The sequence below is a fragment of the Thermobia domestica genome, chromosome 6, assembly GCF_964235325.1.
Source record: "Thermobia domestica chromosome 6, izTheDome1.hap1.1, whole genome shotgun sequence".
NCBI lineage: Eukaryota > Metazoa > Arthropoda > Insecta > Zygentoma > Lepismatidae > Thermobia > Thermobia domestica.
The window spans coordinates 133,452,885-133,473,224 of record NC_137459.1 but is presented as its reverse complement, the minus strand read 5'-3'; the positions used below and the strand labels follow the sequence as shown (position 1 = coordinate 133,473,224).

General features: G+C 35.3%; 1 protein-coding gene across 3 annotated transcripts in view; it reads right to left on the bottom strand.

Moving 5' to 3' along the window:
• Window positions 1-213: 213 nt before the first annotated feature.
• The window catches only part of lsn (vacuolar-sorting protein SNF8), a 37,046-nt gene continuing 16,919 nt past the window's right edge, over window positions 214-20,340 (bottom strand). For all 3 annotated transcript variants that reach the window (XM_081762131.1, XM_081762130.1, XM_081762132.1), the window contains exons 3-6: window positions 17,981-18,128; window positions 16,314-16,485; window positions 14,813-15,006; window positions 214-4,643 (exon numbers count right to left, since the gene is read on the bottom strand). In XM_081762131.1, coding sequence (XP_081618257.1) covers window positions 4,468-4,643; window positions 14,813-15,006; window positions 16,314-16,485; window positions 17,981-18,128 — 690 coding nt within the window. In that variant the 3' untranslated portion in view covers window positions 214-4,467. The remainder of the gene's footprint in view (window positions 4,644-14,812; window positions 15,007-16,313; window positions 16,486-17,980; window positions 18,129-20,340) is intronic.

Genomic DNA, 20,340 nt, shown 5'->3' with positions numbered 1-20,340 from the left:
GAAAAATCGTGAGTTACAGTATACGCGCATTTTTTTTTTTTTTCGCATGAGGGTACCTACCTACGCATACCTGCTGTTTCTTTACGTACATGGGAACAATAACTTTTTCATACACTTTGCTGCACCTTTCCGTTATTGGTTGGTTCTTTGTAAACTGAGCGTGATGTATTAAATGTATATAACAATCTTCAAATTCCAATGAAAACATCGAAAAAGGTTTTATTGTATATATTTTATATAAACAATATACAGTTTACAGATTACGCACTTGTTTACATTGATATGGAACGGTTTACATGATTTTGATAATTTCTGAATACATATCCAATTATTTTAAAGTTCGGTAAAGGTAATTTTCTAATACAAAGAAAGAATCTGAATTTTATTTCATATTGAAAAATATAATCATTAAGTATTTACAAGTACTTGTATAATATCTGATCAGATAGTTCCAAGAAGTTGATACAGTTTAAATGTTTACAGTTTAAATATTGATAACTGAAATGCTGCAGAACATGACTTTATACATGAATCAGTTACAACATGAATCTGAGTATTTTTCTCAAACCTTAAAGGAAATACAAATGTTAAGTTCCACAGTTGTGAGAAACTGATACGATTAATATAGACATACAAGTAAGATACACATAGTCGTAGGAAATCGTCCTTCGATTATATTTTTTTTTCTAGGACTGGCTTTTAATCAGTGGTGGGGCGTGAAATTTTTGTCTAGTCATCGCAAGGTTTGCAAAATGTTAGGATTGTTAGGGGAATGTAATGTCGTAATCTTCTCCACGGTAGATGGCGATTTTACTGCTATTTTAATTTTAAAAGCAAAGTACACCACAATTAATGATGCTGTACATTGTAGAAGGAAGTTTTTTTTTTTTTTTTTTAATCGAAATTTCCATCGCCTTACCCTTTTTTAAGGTCACTAAATTTTATAATCGAAGAATTTTTACGATTTCGCAGAATATATTTTTTAAATGGGTAAAGAGATAATTCACTTCCTGATTATTGACTGATTTCAACCCCAAGCAGTAGAGGTTCTGGCAAAGCCTCATAGAACATATACACTATATTCTATCGAAATCGAATGAGCTTTACGAAAGCTATCGTGAAATATCTCTTAAATCACGGAAGTCTGGAAGGACGAGGAGAGTTAAATTAACTCCATTTTCAATTGACTTGAAACCCAATCACCAAGGATGGTTGGAAAGTTTAAAAAAATATATTCCATTTAACCACTTTTTAAAAAACGAACATTATCGTAGAATGTAATTTTTAAATGGTGAAGGTATAAATTCATCCTTTCAGTCTTGACAGACTTTAACCCAAGCAGTAGGGATGATTGGGAAGCCTCAAAAAAACTATACTGCATCAAGATCGAATAATTTTGGTGAAAGTTAAGGACAACAGTCATTTAGTCAACATAGGAAACATCAAAGTTTGGGAAACACTCCTTTTACACGCTTATCCTTCACTGATTTTCACTGCACTCAATTGGGATGCTCTATACACACACCATGTTTTATGAAAATAGAATAATTTTTATTGTTTACAGCAAACTTTTCTGTAGATATGCGCAAATTTGCAACATGGAGTGGATTTTACTCCCTTTTCCCCCTTATTCTTTACGAGTTTCAACAAACAATAGGGTTATTTCAAAAGATTGGGCGAAGGTACATAGAAGTTTCATTAAAATCGGACACTTTTGCGAGAGTTATCGTACAACAGACAGACAGACACACAAATGCGTTAAATCGAGTGGCAGAAGCTTGTTACGCTCGTTTCAGTAAACCCTAAGACACCAAGACAAATCGATTGATTGGTGGAGGGTTAATATGGACGTCAGCACTGTAGCTATTATCTAATATTAAGAGAATTAATAAATCTGATTAATTTGGCTTCATTCTGCAGCTACATACAACAAATCGGCTTACGGAAATTACAATGAAAAATAGGTCTAATTAATGAATTTTAAAGCCTTCACTCCTTGACCCAACCCTCCTTCTCATGCACTTGCCATAAGATGGCTGATAATTGCCGCCTACTTCTGACATAGAATGTTTCGTCTAACATAACTGAAACAAGATCTGGTTATTCAATTGCTTTAACCCTTTTCCGACTCTCGGGACTTTTAAGTCCCATCTTCTTTGGTCATACATTATTTCTCCTGTGTGCGTTATAATGTCGAAGCCCACCCACCTGACGGGACTCCTGAGTCCCCTTTCTCCTCAGCATTGTTAAGCAACAATAGAAGCAAAAATTATTTTTATATAGTCTAATGTACCCTCAATTTACTATAATTTACTATCATATCATATTATAGTTAAAATATAATTCAGTAGGAAAAGGATTTTAAAAAAATGTTTCACTCACATCGCTAATTACATGGACTTGACTATTTTGTATGTTACTGGATGCTCCTTTAAGTACAGTTGCAATTTCAAATGTTCTTCTAATACAGAATCCTATCTTTTAAAAATATTGTCTCTATGTAATTCTCTTTGTTTAAAGAATGATTTCTTTCATCATAGGTATGAAGGGAAAACTCTTGGTTACCAAGAAAGCATGTTACATCAATTAAACGTTTTTAGGCTTCTCTCTTTCTATTTACCTATTCATTATTTTTTGACTGTGCGAAGTGTTGTTAATTTTCTAATGTTTCACTCTTTATTTTCTAAAATTGTACGGTCTATAATGGATTAAATATGACTATCTGATATTTCATGAGCTTTGATTTTATAAATCAAGTTCAAATTACACACATAGAATACATTTAAAAACCAAACCACATGTCGTAACGGTCCGATTTCTGGGCCTGAACCGTTCCACGCCATCTGTTAGCGATTGGTGAAACTACGTCCAGCCTAGCAACGAACGCGTGGTCAGCGCGTCGCGTCACCCTTCCGCTACCCGGCGTATCGGGATCTGTCTGGACCTAGTGGCCGTCACGACTTTTATTCACGTGACTCCCCAGTTTGTCTCACGACGTTGGATGGACGCCGAAAATTGGGGAAGCACCGGCCGGGGGTCGAACGCTCTAACCACTAGACTACGGTGTCCCATTTAAATAATAATAATAATAATAATAATAATAATAATAATAATAATAATAATAAAAGGTGACTTTGAAAACAAGTCTTGATAAACGGTTTCGATAAACGCTTATTTTCAGAAAGTCATTTGTAAAATTCGTAATTACAAATGGCTTTCGTAGAAAGGGTAAAATGCCTAGTATCAAAACTATTTCTTTCGGCAACTTTAGCTCTGATATTTCGTGGCAGAAGGCAGGATTAGAGTCTAATTAAATGACAACTTTACACAAATCTGCGATTGCAACGCAACGAGAAAAAAAGCAAATATAATTAATAATTACTATGTCGATTATCGCAAACCCAAATAAAAATTGTGTGTCGCAATAATGCAAATCCATACATAATGAAGCATCTGGCCAGTCTGAACTGTTATAAGCTTCTCTTCAAACATAAGTGAACCTGAAGGTCTCTGTTTAAATTGAACTATCTTGTTTCGGCTTCCCCATAGTAATTATATTTATTACTCTTAGCAACATTTAAGACATTCAAGTACACAAATCATCCTATCGTCAACAATGATCAAACGACAAGACAGCGGTACGAAACGCAACGAGTGAGACAATATACGGGGTAGATAATTGGTTCTCATTCGATTGCCAGATGTCGGCGAACTCCTTGCTGTTCCTAGCTGCTATTGCTAGCTGTTTCTTGCTCTCTTTTTGTTAATTTCGTACGTGTATGCTTGCATTCTTATTGAATTTTCAGTTCTTATGTACATTCAGATTGATCTTCAAAGTATAGTATTTTTTATTATTGTACCTTGCTTTGTCTTCAACGCATCTCCTCATAATCGGGGGCCTCGTCACTGCCTTTAATTCCTATTTTAACAGTATTTATGTTTCTATTATGGTCAATGAATTGATTTTGAAGTTTGATAGTGCATAATTTAGGAACCAGAAGCCTACACACCACAATATTTCACAAGTTTGTATCTGTATGACAGATCAAGGTTACTACTATACCAAGTTTGATCCCGATCAGATGAGTATAGTGTATGTTTTATTTCGTTTTGTTTTCGAAAATGACTCAAAAATTTGACCGCTCATAACTCGGGAACCAAAAGCCTACACAACATACTATTTCACACATATTCAGGATCAAGGATTCCTACGATACCAAGTTTGATCCTGACCAGATGAGTTCGGTTGAACTCATACGATAATATAATGTGCTTGATTTTTCAGGGAAAATCAAGTGAAGAAGGACAATCAATCCAACCACTTGTTGATTGCGACTAGAATATCTACTTGAAAATTATATGACAAATATTTTAGGCCTGAGTATAGCAATTTCATAGTGAATCAGACATAGATACTGTATATTTCCTTTGCATTAATATTCGCACTGTGTATGTAATAGTCCATTTTCAGCTTTCTATGCTTTGTTCATTTACTGATTCTTCAGTCTCTCCTGAAGACTGAATGCATGGAGTAAACAAACTAGGAAACCAATAGAGTTTTTCTGTCGGCTGTGCATCAATCCATACTAGACCTTCTTTCACCATATGGTCAAGAGCTCTCAAACACCTCTCTTCTTCCCAATCTAAAAACAAATATAATAGTAAGTTATAAGTACTCTATAGACTAACGGAGACTATGAAAAAAAAGACATACAATGATATTATTAAAAAAAAATACACACACATGACATTTCTCCAACTTGGTCCCATATATAATGTGATGTGAGAATGTACGCACCCACCACACTCTAGACGTGTGGACCAACTAGACAGATAATTGAAATATGGACAAACAATCATGAAAATTACTGAAGCCAATTTTAAAGGCAATTACCCATGTGAATCCTGACCTCATTTTCTCAAGGGAATAAGAAAACGAATGCACCATTTAACTGGGCCAAAGGGTACCTATAAGGTATCCCATAGATTGAATATTTGAACACATACTCTGGTGTTGAACGAAAGTAAATGTGTCAATGGAAGTATTAGGTTTTTAATTATTATTATTATTGTTATATGCAATCACATGATACATCTTCTATTGTTACACCGGAACCAAAGAAATGTAGAAATGTAGGAGCAAAAGATATCCAAAATTTCCTTATCACAAACATAACAGGTCTAATAAAAGAATAACAATATAATGGAAGAATGTTACGAAAAAGAATGTGAAGTAGTACTACAGAGGGCGTGTGTTAGAATAGGATAAGGATCCACGAATTGCATTATTTAATACGAACCTCACAGGCAATCTTTGCTCTTTTTCATTAATACTGACAATTACTTTTTCTTTTCAGAAAGAAAAAGTACTAAGAATAAATAATCGGTGTGAATCGTGAGGAGCAGGGTAATTCAAAAGAAGTCACATAACTACACAAGTAAATAAACGACGCAAAGAGTAAATAGTGATGCCTTGGGAGAGTCCCTTGAACTATCAGGACTTGATTTTTTACTTTTACATTTTACAATATCTGCATTATACATACATAGAAAAGTAAGTAAAACATATGAGCTAAAGGGTAAATTAAGGATTACAAATCCCTTGGACTATCAGAGGTTCAACTTTTTAAAGTGTAATTTTATATTTTAAAATATCTGCATTACATATACACAAATGTAATTAAACATATGGGCTAAAGGGTAAATTAAGGATTACAGATTTCGTTTACAATAGCTGTAACTATCGAAGTACAGCTTACTAAGTATGATGTTCCTTATTGTGATTTGACTGTTGACGCAGTTACAAAGGTTACTTATCTGGATGATATAGTCCTTCGCTAATGCTATCGCTGAGAATGAACGCAATTCATTTCATTAAAAATTAATACAGGATAATAGTGTACCTACAGCAGTATATTTTTAGCTCAGCTTCTTTATTCGACTGGCACATTGCTACGAATATATTCGGCTTCAAACTGTGAGACGAAGTATTAGTATTTCACAGAAAAAAGTTCAATTTGTTGTCATTAAGTGTTTTCAAACGTTGCAAAAATTACTGAAATAACCATTAGTAAGCCAAATAAAATTTCAGACCTAGTTCTGGTTATCACAGCAAGAGTAACCAAATTTACAATACAAAGCCACACGATACATATACAGGTATCACTGCTTTTTGTATATTATATACATATATATATATAATCTAAATGTATTGTTCAGGTGTTTCTGAAAAAATGAATCCTGGTAGAAGTGTTCACGAAAATATTTCAAAAAGATTAAAAAGGTATCTTTTCGTAAATGTGTTCCTTGAAACCTAAGCTGTCGATAAGATGAAGTTTTCCGCAATGCGAATCCTAAGGAAAGTTGAGAGTTTTCTTGCTATAGGAAGTTGAAGTTTTGCACAAATATTCTGTATATCCTAACCCAGGGGTAGGGAGCTATTTTGTTTTAAAGGCTGCATTGACAATGCCCATTTCCAAAGAAGGCCACATATGATAGTTTTGAATAGACCAATTTTGTGTGTTTTTTTCAGTTACTAATTACACATACAGAAAATGTATCAAATATTACAAGGGCTTGATAGAAAGTAATGACAACATTGTTATAATTCGTACGTGTGTGGAAGGCGCCGTACACCGTCAGCGCGTCAACATTTGTCGATGACCCGGGGAGACCGTTATATGGCACAGAATGACTTCTCTTGTGTCATAGTTCTTCCTGCAATCTGGTTCCTTCATTTTGGCGAAAAGGTCGTCACGAAGTTTCTGAAAACATTCTAGTGCACTGAGCCCACGTGTCATTTCAATCTTGGATTCACACACATTGTTCATCTTTTTGAAACATATTGTTATGGCCCTTGTACTTTCCTCCTCTATTTTACGGCATTGTTAGTTCCGACTGAATAATACACAGTCGTTAGTACTCCCTACAATTCATGTCCTCACATTCCTTTATCAACTACGGAACTCATGTATTACTGAGATATAGCCCTCTGATTTAAGAACAATATTGGCAGTATTTTTACCCAATCTATGTATATAAAACTGAATTATTTGATATATGTAACTTCAGAATTATATTTCACGTATATTACATATTTCTCATATAACAGGATTTTTCACAACACGTTCAGAAGGCCACACTTTATGACTCTGAAGACCGCAGGTACCCACCCCTGTCCTAAACTATGGGTAAGCTGGAACTTTAAGAAATTCTACTCCAAAGAGTACGTAGGAGTTTAAAAGGTTTTCCATCATTGTTACAAATTTGTTTTGAAACGCTGAGCATACAGCTACAGAGTCTGCATACTATTTTATATATATATATATCGGGTGTTGCAAAATAAGTGTTACAACTCTTGGGAGGTGACTCCTGCCAGTGAGACAAGGAAAAACGTTCTCTTGAACTTTCGGCTATCGGACATAGTTTCAGATCTACAAGGTGCCGAAAGCGTGGGAAAATGACTTTCGGACGCCAATAGTTCGGAAACTATCCAACGTAAAGTGGGCGGGTAAAAAAATCACTGAAGAAGTCATACCTGCTCTATTGAATTTTGCATGTTTCACAAAGCTACCATGCAATCGCAAGGGATTCCCCAAAGGAACGTAGGGAGTCCCGGATAATCTACCAAATGAAAATTGGTTTAAATGGATATGAATTGATAGGGTTTCTACCAGGTATCAATAATTCGTTTGTATTAAGTAGATATTTGGAATAAATACAAAATGGCGGACACCTTCATGCCCGTTGTGTGTGGTTGCATAATCGCCAGGTACGGATGCTGGCCAACAGTGACATTCTGAGTATTAAGTGTAGCGAATTTGTACTCAAATGATCTACAGAGACATCTGGAGTGTCGGTACAAAACAACACATGAAGCAGGGTGATTCACATGTGTGGAAATACGTAACGAAAATGCCCAGAAATGCACTCATACTAAGTAAACGTGAGTTCAAAGCGTCCGAAATGTAAGGAATAGCATCAGGAACATGAAAGCCATTGCTAATTCACCAATAATATTCCATCAATCCGATACAATATGATGTGCACGGTTGCATACCAATAAGGATGGAACAACTGAGTCCAAGTTGAAATTGTGCAAGGGGACTCATTAAGAAACTGGGTAAACTAAATGAATGTCACTAGTGGGATCACATGATCGATATTGAAATGTGGCCAATGTGTGTATTGATATCAACATGTAGGTAATGGACAAATGTCAACATGTCCCACTACTGCTGGGTCACCGTCCCACGTGCGAAAAATAGGAAAATAACTACTCGGGTCTTGAATCTGAGGCCATGGGCTCCCAGTAGGATTGCAAACTGCTACCACGCTAGCGAAAGCGAGCGCTCTAACCCTGAGGCTTCGAGGGAGCCTCACTTTCTCTGTATTCATTTCTTTGAGGAGTACCCACTTTGTTTAGCAAGCGCTCTTGTACAGCCTCCCGACATGCTTATGTGTTTCATTTTGTTACTCCTAGTGCACAGTTGTAAACAATCAGAGGTTTAAGACGTTTCTTCCTATTTCTCATGTCGTTTTATTTTCCATATATGTGTTGTTCCAGCAGTAGTGTTACATGTGACAAAATGGTTCATTTTCGTCTTTGCCTCGGCATGTGCACTGTGTGTAAGATGCGAATTTTTGGAGGTATTTTCCTATATTTCGAGTAGGTCATATGTCCCAGAAGACGTGGAACATGATACAAGTTTGTTATTTTCACGCTCTATCAGAATTTGAGCTATGGATTAAAATTTCTTTTGATATGTGTCGACTGCGGGACAATGTCCCAAACAAAGAGGGACATTTTATACATCGTATTCTAGTTACGTTCCACCAAAAAGTGCACCAGATGCAATAGCAGAATGTAGAACGTTATTTCCCTAGTTTTCGCACATGGGACGGTGACCCAGCAGCAGTGGGACATGTTGACATTTGTCCATTACCTACATGTTGATATCAATACACACATTGGCCACATTTCAATATCGATCATGTGATCCCACTAGTGACATTCATTTAGTTTACCCAGTTTCTTAATGAGTCCCCTTGCACAATTTCAACTTGGACTTAGTTGTTCCATCCTTATTGGTATGCAACCGTGTACACCATATTGTATCGGATTGATGCAATATTATTGGTGAATTGGCAATGGCTTTCATGTTCTTGATGCTATTCCTTACATTTCGGACGCTTTGAACTCACGTTTACTTAGTATGAGTGCATTTCTGGGCATTTTTCGTTACGTATTTTCACACATGTGAATCACCCTACTTCATGTGTTTTTTGTACCGACCCTCCAGATGTCTCTGTAGATCATTTGAGTACAAATTCGCTACACTTAATACTCAGAATGTCACTGTTGGCCAGCATCCGTACCTGGCGATTATGCAACCACACACAACGGGCATGAAGGTGTCCGCCATTTTGTATTTATTCCAAATATCTACTTAATACAAACGAATTATTGATACCTGGTAGAAACCCTATCAATTCATATCCATTTAAACCAATTTTCATTTGGTAGATTATCCGGGACTCCCTACGTTCCTTTGGGGAATCCCTTGCGATTGCATGGTAGCTTTGTGAAACATGCAAAATTCAATAGAGCAGGTATGACTTCTTCAGTGATTTTTTTACCCGCCCACTTTACGTTGGATAGTTTCCGAACTATTGGCGTCCGAAAGTCATTTTCCCACGCTTTCGGCACCTTGTAGATCTGAAACTATGTCCGATAGCCGAAAGTTCAAGAGAACCTTTTTCCTCGTCTCACTGGCAGGAGTAACCTCCCAAGAGTTGTAACACTTATTTTGCAACACCCGATGGCACGCATGCTAGCCAACAGTGAAGTTCTGGGTATTAAGTGTAGCGAATTTGTACTCAAATGCTCTAGAAAGATATCTGGAGTGCCGGTAAAGCACAACAGATGGAACAGGGTGATTCATATGTGTGGAACACGTAACGAAAAATAGCCAGAAATGCACTCATACTCAGTAAACGTGAGTTCAAAGCGTCGGAAATGTAAGGATTAGCGTCAAGAACATGAAAGTCAATTCAGGAATAATATTCCCTCAAACCGACGCAATATGATGTGCACGGTTGCATACCAATAAGGATGCAACAACTGAGACCAAGCTGAAATTCTGCAAAGGGACTCACTAAGAAACTGGGTAAACTAAATGAATGTCTCTAGTGGGATCCCATGATCGATATTGAAATGTGGTCAATGTGTGTGTTGATATCGACATGTAGCTAATGGACAAATGTCAACATGTCCCACTGCTGCTGGGACACCGTCTCACATGCGAAAACTAGGAAAATAACGTTGTACATTCTGCTATTACATCTGGTGCACTTTTTGGTAGAACGTAACTAGAACAAGATTGTATCAATATCCCACCTTGTTTGGGACATTGTCCCACAGTCGACACATATGAAAAGAAATATCTTAATCCATGATTCAAATTTTGATAGAGGGGACATTTGACGTACTCGATATCAAAATACCTCCAGAAATATGTAACTTACACACAGTACACATGCCAAGACAACGAGGAAAATGAACCAATTTGGCACATATAACACTACAGCTGGAACATAATACATATGGAAAATAAAAAACGACATGAGAAATAGGAAGAAACGTCATAAAACTCTGATTGTTTACAACCGTGCAGTAGGAGTAACAAAATGTAACACACAAGCATGTCGGGAGGCTGTACAAGAGCCTTACCAAACAAAGTGGATACTCCTCAAAGAAATGTATACAGAGAAAGTCAGGCTCCCTCGAGTCTTAGGGCTAGAGCGCTCGCTTTCGCTCGCGTGATCGCAGTTTCCAATCCTACTGAGAGTCCGCGGCCTCAGATTCAAGACCCGAGTAGTATTTTCCTATTTTTCCCACGTGGGACGGTGTCCCAGCAATAGTGGCACATGTTGACATATCTCCACTATCGATATCAACACACAAATTGTCCGCATTTCAATATCGATTGGGTTATCCCACTAGAGACATTCATTTAGTTTACCCAGTTTCTTAGTGAGTCCCCGTGCACAATTTCAACTTGGCCTCAGTTGTTGCATCCTTATTGATATGCAACCGTGCAACATCATATTGCGTCTGATTGAGGGAATATTATTGCTGAATTGACTTTCATGTTCTTGACGCTAATCCTTACATTTCCGACGCTTTGTACTCACGTTTACTGAGTATGAGTGCATTTCTGGCCATTTTTCGTTACGTGTTTCCACACATGTGAATCACCCTGCTCCATCTGTTGTGCTTCACCGGCGCTCCAGATGTCTTTCTAGAGCATTTGAGTACAAATTCGCTACACTTAATACTCAGAACTTCACTGTTGGCCAGCATGCGTGCCTGGCGATTATGCAACCACACACAACGAGCATGAAAGTGTCCGCCATTTTGTAATTGTTCCAGATATCGACTTAATACAAACGAATTATTGTTACCTGGTAGAAACCCCATCAATTCATATCCATTTAGACCAACTTTCATTTAGCAGATTATCCGGAACTCCCTACGTTCCTTTGGGGAATCCCTTGCGCGTGCATGGTAGGATTGTGAAAAATGCAAAATTCAATACAGCAGGTATGATTTCTTCAGTGAATTTTTTACCCGCCCTCTTTACGTTTGATAGTTTCCGAAATATTGGCGTCCGAAAGTCATTTTCCCAGGCTTTCGGCAACTTGTAGATCTGAAACTATGTCCGATAGCCGAAAGTTCAAGAGAACTTTTTTTCTTGTCTCAGTGGCAGGATTCACCTCCCAAGAGTTGTAACACTTATTTTGCAACACCCGATATATATATTGACGTACTGAATATGAATAATCCATACAATAAGTCGATTTGGCTAATTATCGAGATAGGGAACATTCAGAGATGACTTTTAGAAAATTCATTTTGGAGATAAGAATTTTGAGTAAGGATTTCTACAAAACGGGGACAATCTTCTGATCTGAGTGAGAAAGAAATTTAATTTGGTCTCAACTTTATTGAAGCTTCAGAAATAAGATTTCAGACTAACGATGATTGACTAAAGATTTTGATTATCAATTTGCATGAATTGGGGTGAATCTACTGCTTTCAGGTACTAGAAAATGACTGGACTCGGTCATGCGTTCTAGAAAACGTTTGTGTAAGGGTTCTTATAACTCCAGTGAAATCAAAGTTTAGGTTTCTTGAAAACAGAAAGTTTCTATAGTCTTTTAAATAATATCCATAAATCTTATTTCTTCCGTGCGGAAAACAAGCGCTTCTCCTGGTATGTTGATAAATAATATGTGAATATCTCCTGGTGGGAGAGCACGAAAAAATAATTTCACACTCATTCATTTTCATTAATTGTATGTCTTCTTTAGTCTAAAGGACATAACCGTGGGATGTTAAACAAAAATAAATAAATAAATAAATAAATAAATAAAAATAAAAATACAGCGAAGAATAAAGGCTGATAAAAATCCCTATAAACTATTCATATATTTGTTTCTTGTATAATAGTCATGCAAAATATTTATAAATGTTATGTTTCTTTGTTACTTTATCTCCCCAGTTATTGAGATTTCTCAAAGTATCAATATTTGGAAAATATCGTTTTGGACGATGGCCAAAGCACGCGTATTAGGTACTAGGTTCTATCCTTTATCGAAGCACATAGTTTTCGGTGCTGACTCTGGGTCATGAAGTAGTTGGAGAGCCGCTTGCATTAAGATATAGCAAACTCTGCTCAAGAAAACCAACAACAAAGACAATGAGATCTGTAATGTGTTGATTACACATTCTCAAATTTAAATCTTGGGTTCAACATAAGTTCTTCGGTCATTCATGGTACTGAGTTAAGTTTTCTTTTTAGTTTAAGGTTTCATGCTCATTTCGTTCAAATTAAAGGAGACGGGTGACAGACGCAATTAGTAGAATCAATATGTGGTAAGAAACAGAGAAGAACCCCGAGAAAATCCCAGGACACGATTTTGTCCACCAGAGCTTACACGGCCTAGGCTTTTACTTGCATATTTATACTCTCCCTAAAACTTGAGAAGCTTTTACTCTGGGACATTTTATTACCTTCTCAGGGTAAATACAGCGACTTACTATGCGGCCGCCTGCACCAAGGACCAACCTACGTTATTGCTTTAATTAGTATAGGTAAATAAAAATTACGGAACTGATTGCTAAATATTCTGAACGACACCATTTATCTAATACTGATTGGAGTTCTATCATCCTTTTTGAGGATAACGGTTGTTGAAAGGAACCTGCCCTTTAAAGTAAGATCTGAATCATTACTCAGGACTTGTATGCGACGCTGTGTGCCTTCGTACCACCATGCGTACACAAAGCATGCATGTTTGCCACTTGGCTAAAAAAGGCACATCACTGATAATGAATCAACAGAATATGAATGACCATATAGCTTTCTTTTTTATTTGTCTTCAGGTCTCAAAATCCGAAAATAATCATCGTCTCCTAGAGCATTTTTTTTTTTTTTTGACACGATAGATGAATTGCGATATCTTTCCATGCACCGACAGATTTGGTTTCTTTCTTTTTTCTCTTAATTTACCTTGATCAGATATTGTACGTACGTCGATGCGCGATTTAAGACTCCTTGATTGGTTGTCTGATTTATGCAAATATTAAGTAGAGGGCACCAGTGCACAATTTACGCCACATGCTGCTACTTATTTTTGGCCTAACAAAAATTAACACATGCACCCACAATCTTGCCCGATTTTCCAGTACAGGCATATATTTAGAAAACAACTGCTGACTCCTGCTGCCAACGATCAAATCACCGTGGTCGGACTACACATTCAACACATTCAATGCAAATATACAGGCAAACTTGGGAGTAACATTATACATATTAGATGTCCTGGTCTAAATCAGAGCTTTCTAACTTCGGTGTTGCGTAGCAGCATCAAGGCTATTGCGATATTATTATTATTATTATTATTATTATTATTATTATTATTATTATTATTATTATTATTATTATTATTATTATAGTACAAAATATGAACTAAGAAATATTACGACTTGCTTAAGAGATCAAGGTATATCGAAGCTAAAGGAAAATGACCTAAAGGAAGATCAAAGGGAATATGGTTGAAAGCAAATCGAAAGGTTCTCAGAAATCTCGATTTGATAATCTCGGAAAAATAATTTTTCCAACCTAACAGAGTTGTCAAGATTATGGCATTTCAAACCGACTGTTGCTGATGTCCTGAGGATGTTTTGTTTAGAAATTTATCTCAATTCTACTTGTACATTAATTCCCACAAATTATAATTGCATATTATTTCACACTTATATGTACACTCATGTCCAAAATGATTGTCGCATATCTATAATTGTCTTCTTGTAAGAATATAACTTGGTAGTGGTGTTGCAGGGTACTTTTAATACTGGTTCTATGTGTATAATCGAGAAATGGTACATTTCTGGTACATTTCTAAGGAAAAGAATTACAAATACGAAAATTAGAATGACTGAAACAAAATTTTGCTAAATGGACAAGAAAGTTTTATTTTCGTTTTGTTGTTCTTATTTACAGCTCTTTTGACATGAAATTTGCCACATATATGTATTTGCCGATTATATACATACTAACATTATAAGAAATACCGGGCAAACTCGTTATCAAATTATATTCCTATAACAACATATTTATAGACATGCGACAATAATTTTGGACATGAGTGTACATACACATCTATTAAACCAAACAGCAATACCGAAGACCAAAAATGTAACTCATGTTTAAAAAACAAAACTTAACTCTTGAGTGGTACTTACTGAGCTCCTCTCGTAGCTGAGAAACAGACGTGTAAGCTTTATTCGAGATTGCAACTTGACGGAGAAGTGCAGTATGATCCATACTCAATTCTCCAGGCACAGACTGAACAAAATAACGACCATTTCCCACAGGAACTACAGAAAAACCGTGACCAAACACACGAAGTTTTCGAGCCGCTCGCAGCAGATCATCACTGCAACAAGACATTTAAATACACTGTATATATTACAGTACGATATCTTAAAAAAAAAGTCAAAATAGTCATGGTCTAAAATTACATTCGTATAAATGAAAACACCATGGTCCAAAATATCAACATTGTTTCAAAAATGTCAGCTTAAAGAGTGAAAATATAAAACTAAAATAAACTCAATGTCATTCCTAGCTATCGTAAGATTGTGAGTGGTCAAAGTTAGCATATCAACGGAAGGTTTCTCTATGTCAAGTATTATTAATATACTATTCATTTTATGGAAGTCTATCACATCGAAGCATCCGCATCAAATGATGGGTGAAGTTCATAGAATGACAAATATCGAAAGGTGCTACCGTAATTTGCATTCAAAGTACCATCTCGACATTCCATAGTGAAACTGAAGAAAGTGATTAGAAAATTCAGTCAAAATGATGCGTAAGCAAGATTTAGTATGCAACTCTGCAGTCAGCTTGGAAGTACAGGGGAGGCTGTTGGACAGAAAAGAAAGAAAGAAAAAAAACGAGAGAGAGAGGTTATAATTTTAGCATATTGCAATTCGAATTAGCTTTGAAAATTTCGGGGGCTCAGTCTCTTACTTGCAATGATACGAGTGTACTAGTAAGCAATCTACTTGTCTGATTTTTTATGTTATTTGCTTTACAGAATATGGAATTATCTGAAGTTTAAAGAAACTTTTCTATGAAAGATTCTTCCTGTAAAAGCTTTTCTAAGGAATGAAAAACAAAAGAAAATAAAAAGAAAGATTTAGTTCTCACGGGAGAAATATATATATATATATAAAACTAAACGTATGACACAGAGAAAATAATAGCAATATATTTATACAGATATTCTTTAAACAGAATTCTATGTTCAGTGCCATTACAATGCCTATTTTCTTTTTTCTATTCCTATTTCGATCTATACTTTGTCTATTAAACTATCTATTTCGCAATTTTCTTAGTGCATATTCGCACGAGCACTAGTAGTAAAGTACACTGTTAGATAGTGTAGATACGAGAAACAGTGAAATATGCTACGTACAACTAAAACTTAAGAAATTTGTACGTTCATCACTATACAAATAAAAGGTTTCTATTCGATCCTATCACGCGCCAAACTAATACATTACTATATTCTTACAGATAAGCTAGTGCAGATGAAACACAGATCGTCGCTTTAATCAACAAATAAAGAAATAATAATAATAAACTTGAGAATAATGTAGCTAGAAAATACTAGATATTAGCTAAATGAACCTGAAAAACAAGTAAATTTTTTGAAAACAGGTGAGAAATTCTTACTTTGAAATTTCTTGATGCAATCTGCTCCGGCCTCTAGCTCTAATAAGCTTTTCTCTAAGTTCATCCAAACTAATTAGTCCTCCGTTCTTGTGATTTGTAGCCATGCAAACCTCTACAATTTGAACTCCGAGTTCAAAATAGAAATCTCCGATTCCCAATACAGACCAAAAACCTGGAAGATACATTATAAATAAATGTGAAACAAAACTAACTCTCAAAAACATTGTGCTAGTTTAAAAAAAAAAAAAAAAAAAAAAAAAAAAATCAATTCACAAAATGGAAGAAACTTATAATCTAGTGTGCACTTAAGAAAGAGTAACAGAAATCAAATGGTATCGTCAAATTGCCTAACGTTCTTATTTATGAGTCTGTGGTTTAGAAACTGCAAGGAAAAAGTAGTGGTATGTCTTTTGAAACGAGCTCGTGCTCTATGAATTTACGAGAAATTGCAATTTTGTACATACGATTAAAGAATTCTCAGCACTTTTCAATCAGTTATATTTACTTGATGGGCAAGAGAAATAACTGCACTGAGATTAAACAGTGTTCACATTTAGCACTATTCCGCAGACTCTACTCCTTTGGCCAAATCTATTTGTAAAATCTCTCGTCTTTTCATATTATCAGGATCGAATGAAATAAAGCAACACTATCTCAATCATCGTGTAATTTATGCAGTAAACGTCTTGTTTTTTAAATAAGAAGCTGTAGAGTTAGGTGATTACAAGATGTGAGTTCTAATCAGTCTCACTTAAAGACGGCTACTTAGTTTCAGCATTCAGCCAGGCCTGATTAGTACAAAATACATTACTATTAACATAAATATATATTATTTACGAACTCAAAAACTGTTCTTTATGGTTTCGAATGGTTTGCTTACTAGAATATTTGCCTATTTTTTTTCTTTTCGTGTGTATGGGGAACATGATGCCTGTACTCAATATCACTGTTATTCTACGTACTCTGATTGGCCCAGAAGAAAGGAACAAAATCTCTACACAAGTGGAAGGAATATTAGTGGATGTTGACATCTACTGATCGTAATACTTCTTAAATGAATATATTCTTGTTTGTCTTCAAATCAAGTTAAATTAAACATATATTTCATAAATAAAGAATTAAAAAATGGCTACAGAAATAGTAATTTTTAAAAACTTCAGACGGTACCAGAGAAAAAGAGCACTGGTATTCGCAATATTCAACACGAAATAAATATTCAACAGAAATTTACCTTGTACACTTTCTTTATTATTGGCTGCTTATGACATACTAACACCCCTTATCCTGCAGTTCAAAAATACGTAAATAAATAGTCTACAATACTCCTATACTGGAAACTAACTTTGAACATCCTCCAATTTGTGTGTGCAAGAAATGATCACAAATTGATATCAACGGAAAGAAAATTAGTCATTTGTTTCTCTCTAAATTGGATAACTACTATCAATAAAGTAAATAATTACGTTTTTTTCTTAATATTGAACTACCTTAGACGACCAGGAGCTGGCTACTCTTTTGTTCTCAACAAGTGAAATAACTCAGCGATGGATGGACATTCAATTCTGTTAGTTGCTGCTCACCAAGAGTACTTTCATTTTTATAGGTTTATTTTACATAACATCAAAGTAATTAAAAAAAAAAAAAAAAAAAACTACTATAATAGCTACCTTTGCCTGAAGCTAATGGATCAACTCCAATCGAGGCACACATATCTTGGAACTGTTTTCGGAAGACATGGTTCTTCTTTATTTCTTGCTTGTGTTTGGCTGTAAATTCTTCAAGGTTTCCTCTAAAAACTTCCAGCTGTTTGAATAACTATAGATATTAAAAATAAATAAATAAATGAAGATTCATGTCAACCTTAGTCAAGACTATTATTATTATTACTTTAATTCCGCTATCAGTATTTGGTGACTTCTTTAACATTTTAACAACAGATGTATCTTCTTAAGACTCGGACAGTTTGCCACAAATTTCGTAAAAGAGAATGTTTAGAGACTTTTCCATGCCATGAGGACAATTTAGCACTATACCTTTAAAGAGGGATACTAATCGATCAGGTGAATACTCGTTCGAATATGCAAAAATATCAGCAGAAATAAGTGGACGCCTTATTGCGTTTGTATGTAACGTATGGAATCAATTTGAGTTTGAAAAACGAAGAGTTCTTAACATGTCCAGGTATGCAACGTTAGCTATAGTTGATTCAAAAAAAGAGGCAATTAGAATGTCTTTCAGTATCCCACATTATACATTAAATTTGAGTTGTCTCTCTCTCTCTCTCTCTCTCTCTTGTGCTCCTCGACAGTATGTGGATTATTCGAACCCCAAATTCATTAGTTATGCTTATTGACTTTGGCGAAAGTACGGTATATAGATTTATCACTGAAACAGATTCATGAGAGGAATGTAGAATTAGTGATATGTGATCAAGCATTTCTGCAACAAACCGTGGTCTGCCATTCTAAAGTAACTCTGGTGCCAGATGTAATTCGTAGGTGTATAGACGCAAAACTGTTGTTGGCGGTATTAGAAGTTCGCGACTAGCTAAATGAATTTGCTTTAAGGAGCTCTACAAATATACCTGATGTACTTTCCACATTTTCTTCCAAAGCAGATATTCTACCGCTACTATTTTCTTTCAAGACAATTCAGTAGTTTTGAGCATTTTAACACACTGATCGATGTTCATCGATGTTAGGGTATCCTCTTCAAAAATGTTAGTGGACATGAATCATTGTTTTTGACTTTGCAAAGTATAACACGAACGAATCTTTCCTCTGAAATATTATCACTGTCGCATTACATGTCGACACTGGCTTATATGCACCTACAATGGAGAAAATAAATGTAATGTTTATTGAACATTAAAAAAAGAAAAAAAGGAAAAGAAGAAAAAGAAACAGATTCCAACCATAAATAGTGCTTCTACAAACCAACTTTGAAATTGTGTATCATTATGAACACGGTGTATTTTTCTCATTAAAATGCTAATTTCTGTTACAATCAACATCTATCTCATCAAAAAGTAATTAATATCAAGAAGTTAGATATTAACTAGAAATGGACAGTGACAATTATGGGAACTGGGGGTATGGAGAAAGAGGAAGTGATCACATTATTTCTCATTCAAAATCAACTTTGTCCGCTACCCCAATCAATTATGTTGTTGAATATGACAACTTCTTAATACGTCCTAAGATATTTTGACTGAGTATGTTATTTGAGCTCCTTCATTAATTACTGTTCACAGTATGTACAGTTTTCTTCCCAATAAACAACAACAACAACAACAACAACTATGTGTGTGTGTGTGTGTGTGTGTGTGTGTGTGTGTGTGTGTGTGTGTGTGTGTGTGTGTGTGTGTGTGTGTGTGTGTGTGTGTGTGTGTGTGTGTGTGATGTATATAAAATCAGAGGGGTGCTTTAGTTTTCCCCTGTATATCGTCTTTTTTTCTTTCACTTTTTCCTTCTGTTTTTCGTTATTATTACTGTTATTATTATTATTATTATTATTATTATTGTTATTCATTGAATAGTTTGGTCTATGCCGATGTGGCCACACGTGTGGTTGTTTCATTATAAATGTGGTTATTGTTTCTGTTTTTTCGTTATTTTGTTGTTGTTCTTTCCGTTTTCTTTATTATGTTTCGTCTTTCCTGTCTCGGTATTTTTTTCTGTTGTTATTGTTGTTTCACTTGCTTTTAATTGTTTCTTTTATCTCTTGGTCCGATCTTTCGGTTTGCATTAAAGCCTCTGGGTGTGTGTTTTGTTTTCGATCTCTCTTTTGTGGTTTCTGGTTAGGATGTTTGTTTTGGTTGTGTTTTTTCTTTCCTCATGGATTTTAGCTTCAATTTTTTATTTTTTATTTTCTGTGTTTCCAGTTTCCTTGGTTGGATAGGTTTCTGTTTATCAATTCGTTTGGCATTTTCCTTTTTCTATTTACTTCTCCTGATTTTCCTTCTTTTCTTTATTATTTTTCCTTTTTCATTTTTTCCTTTTTTCTGATTCATCTCCCAGAGTTTCTT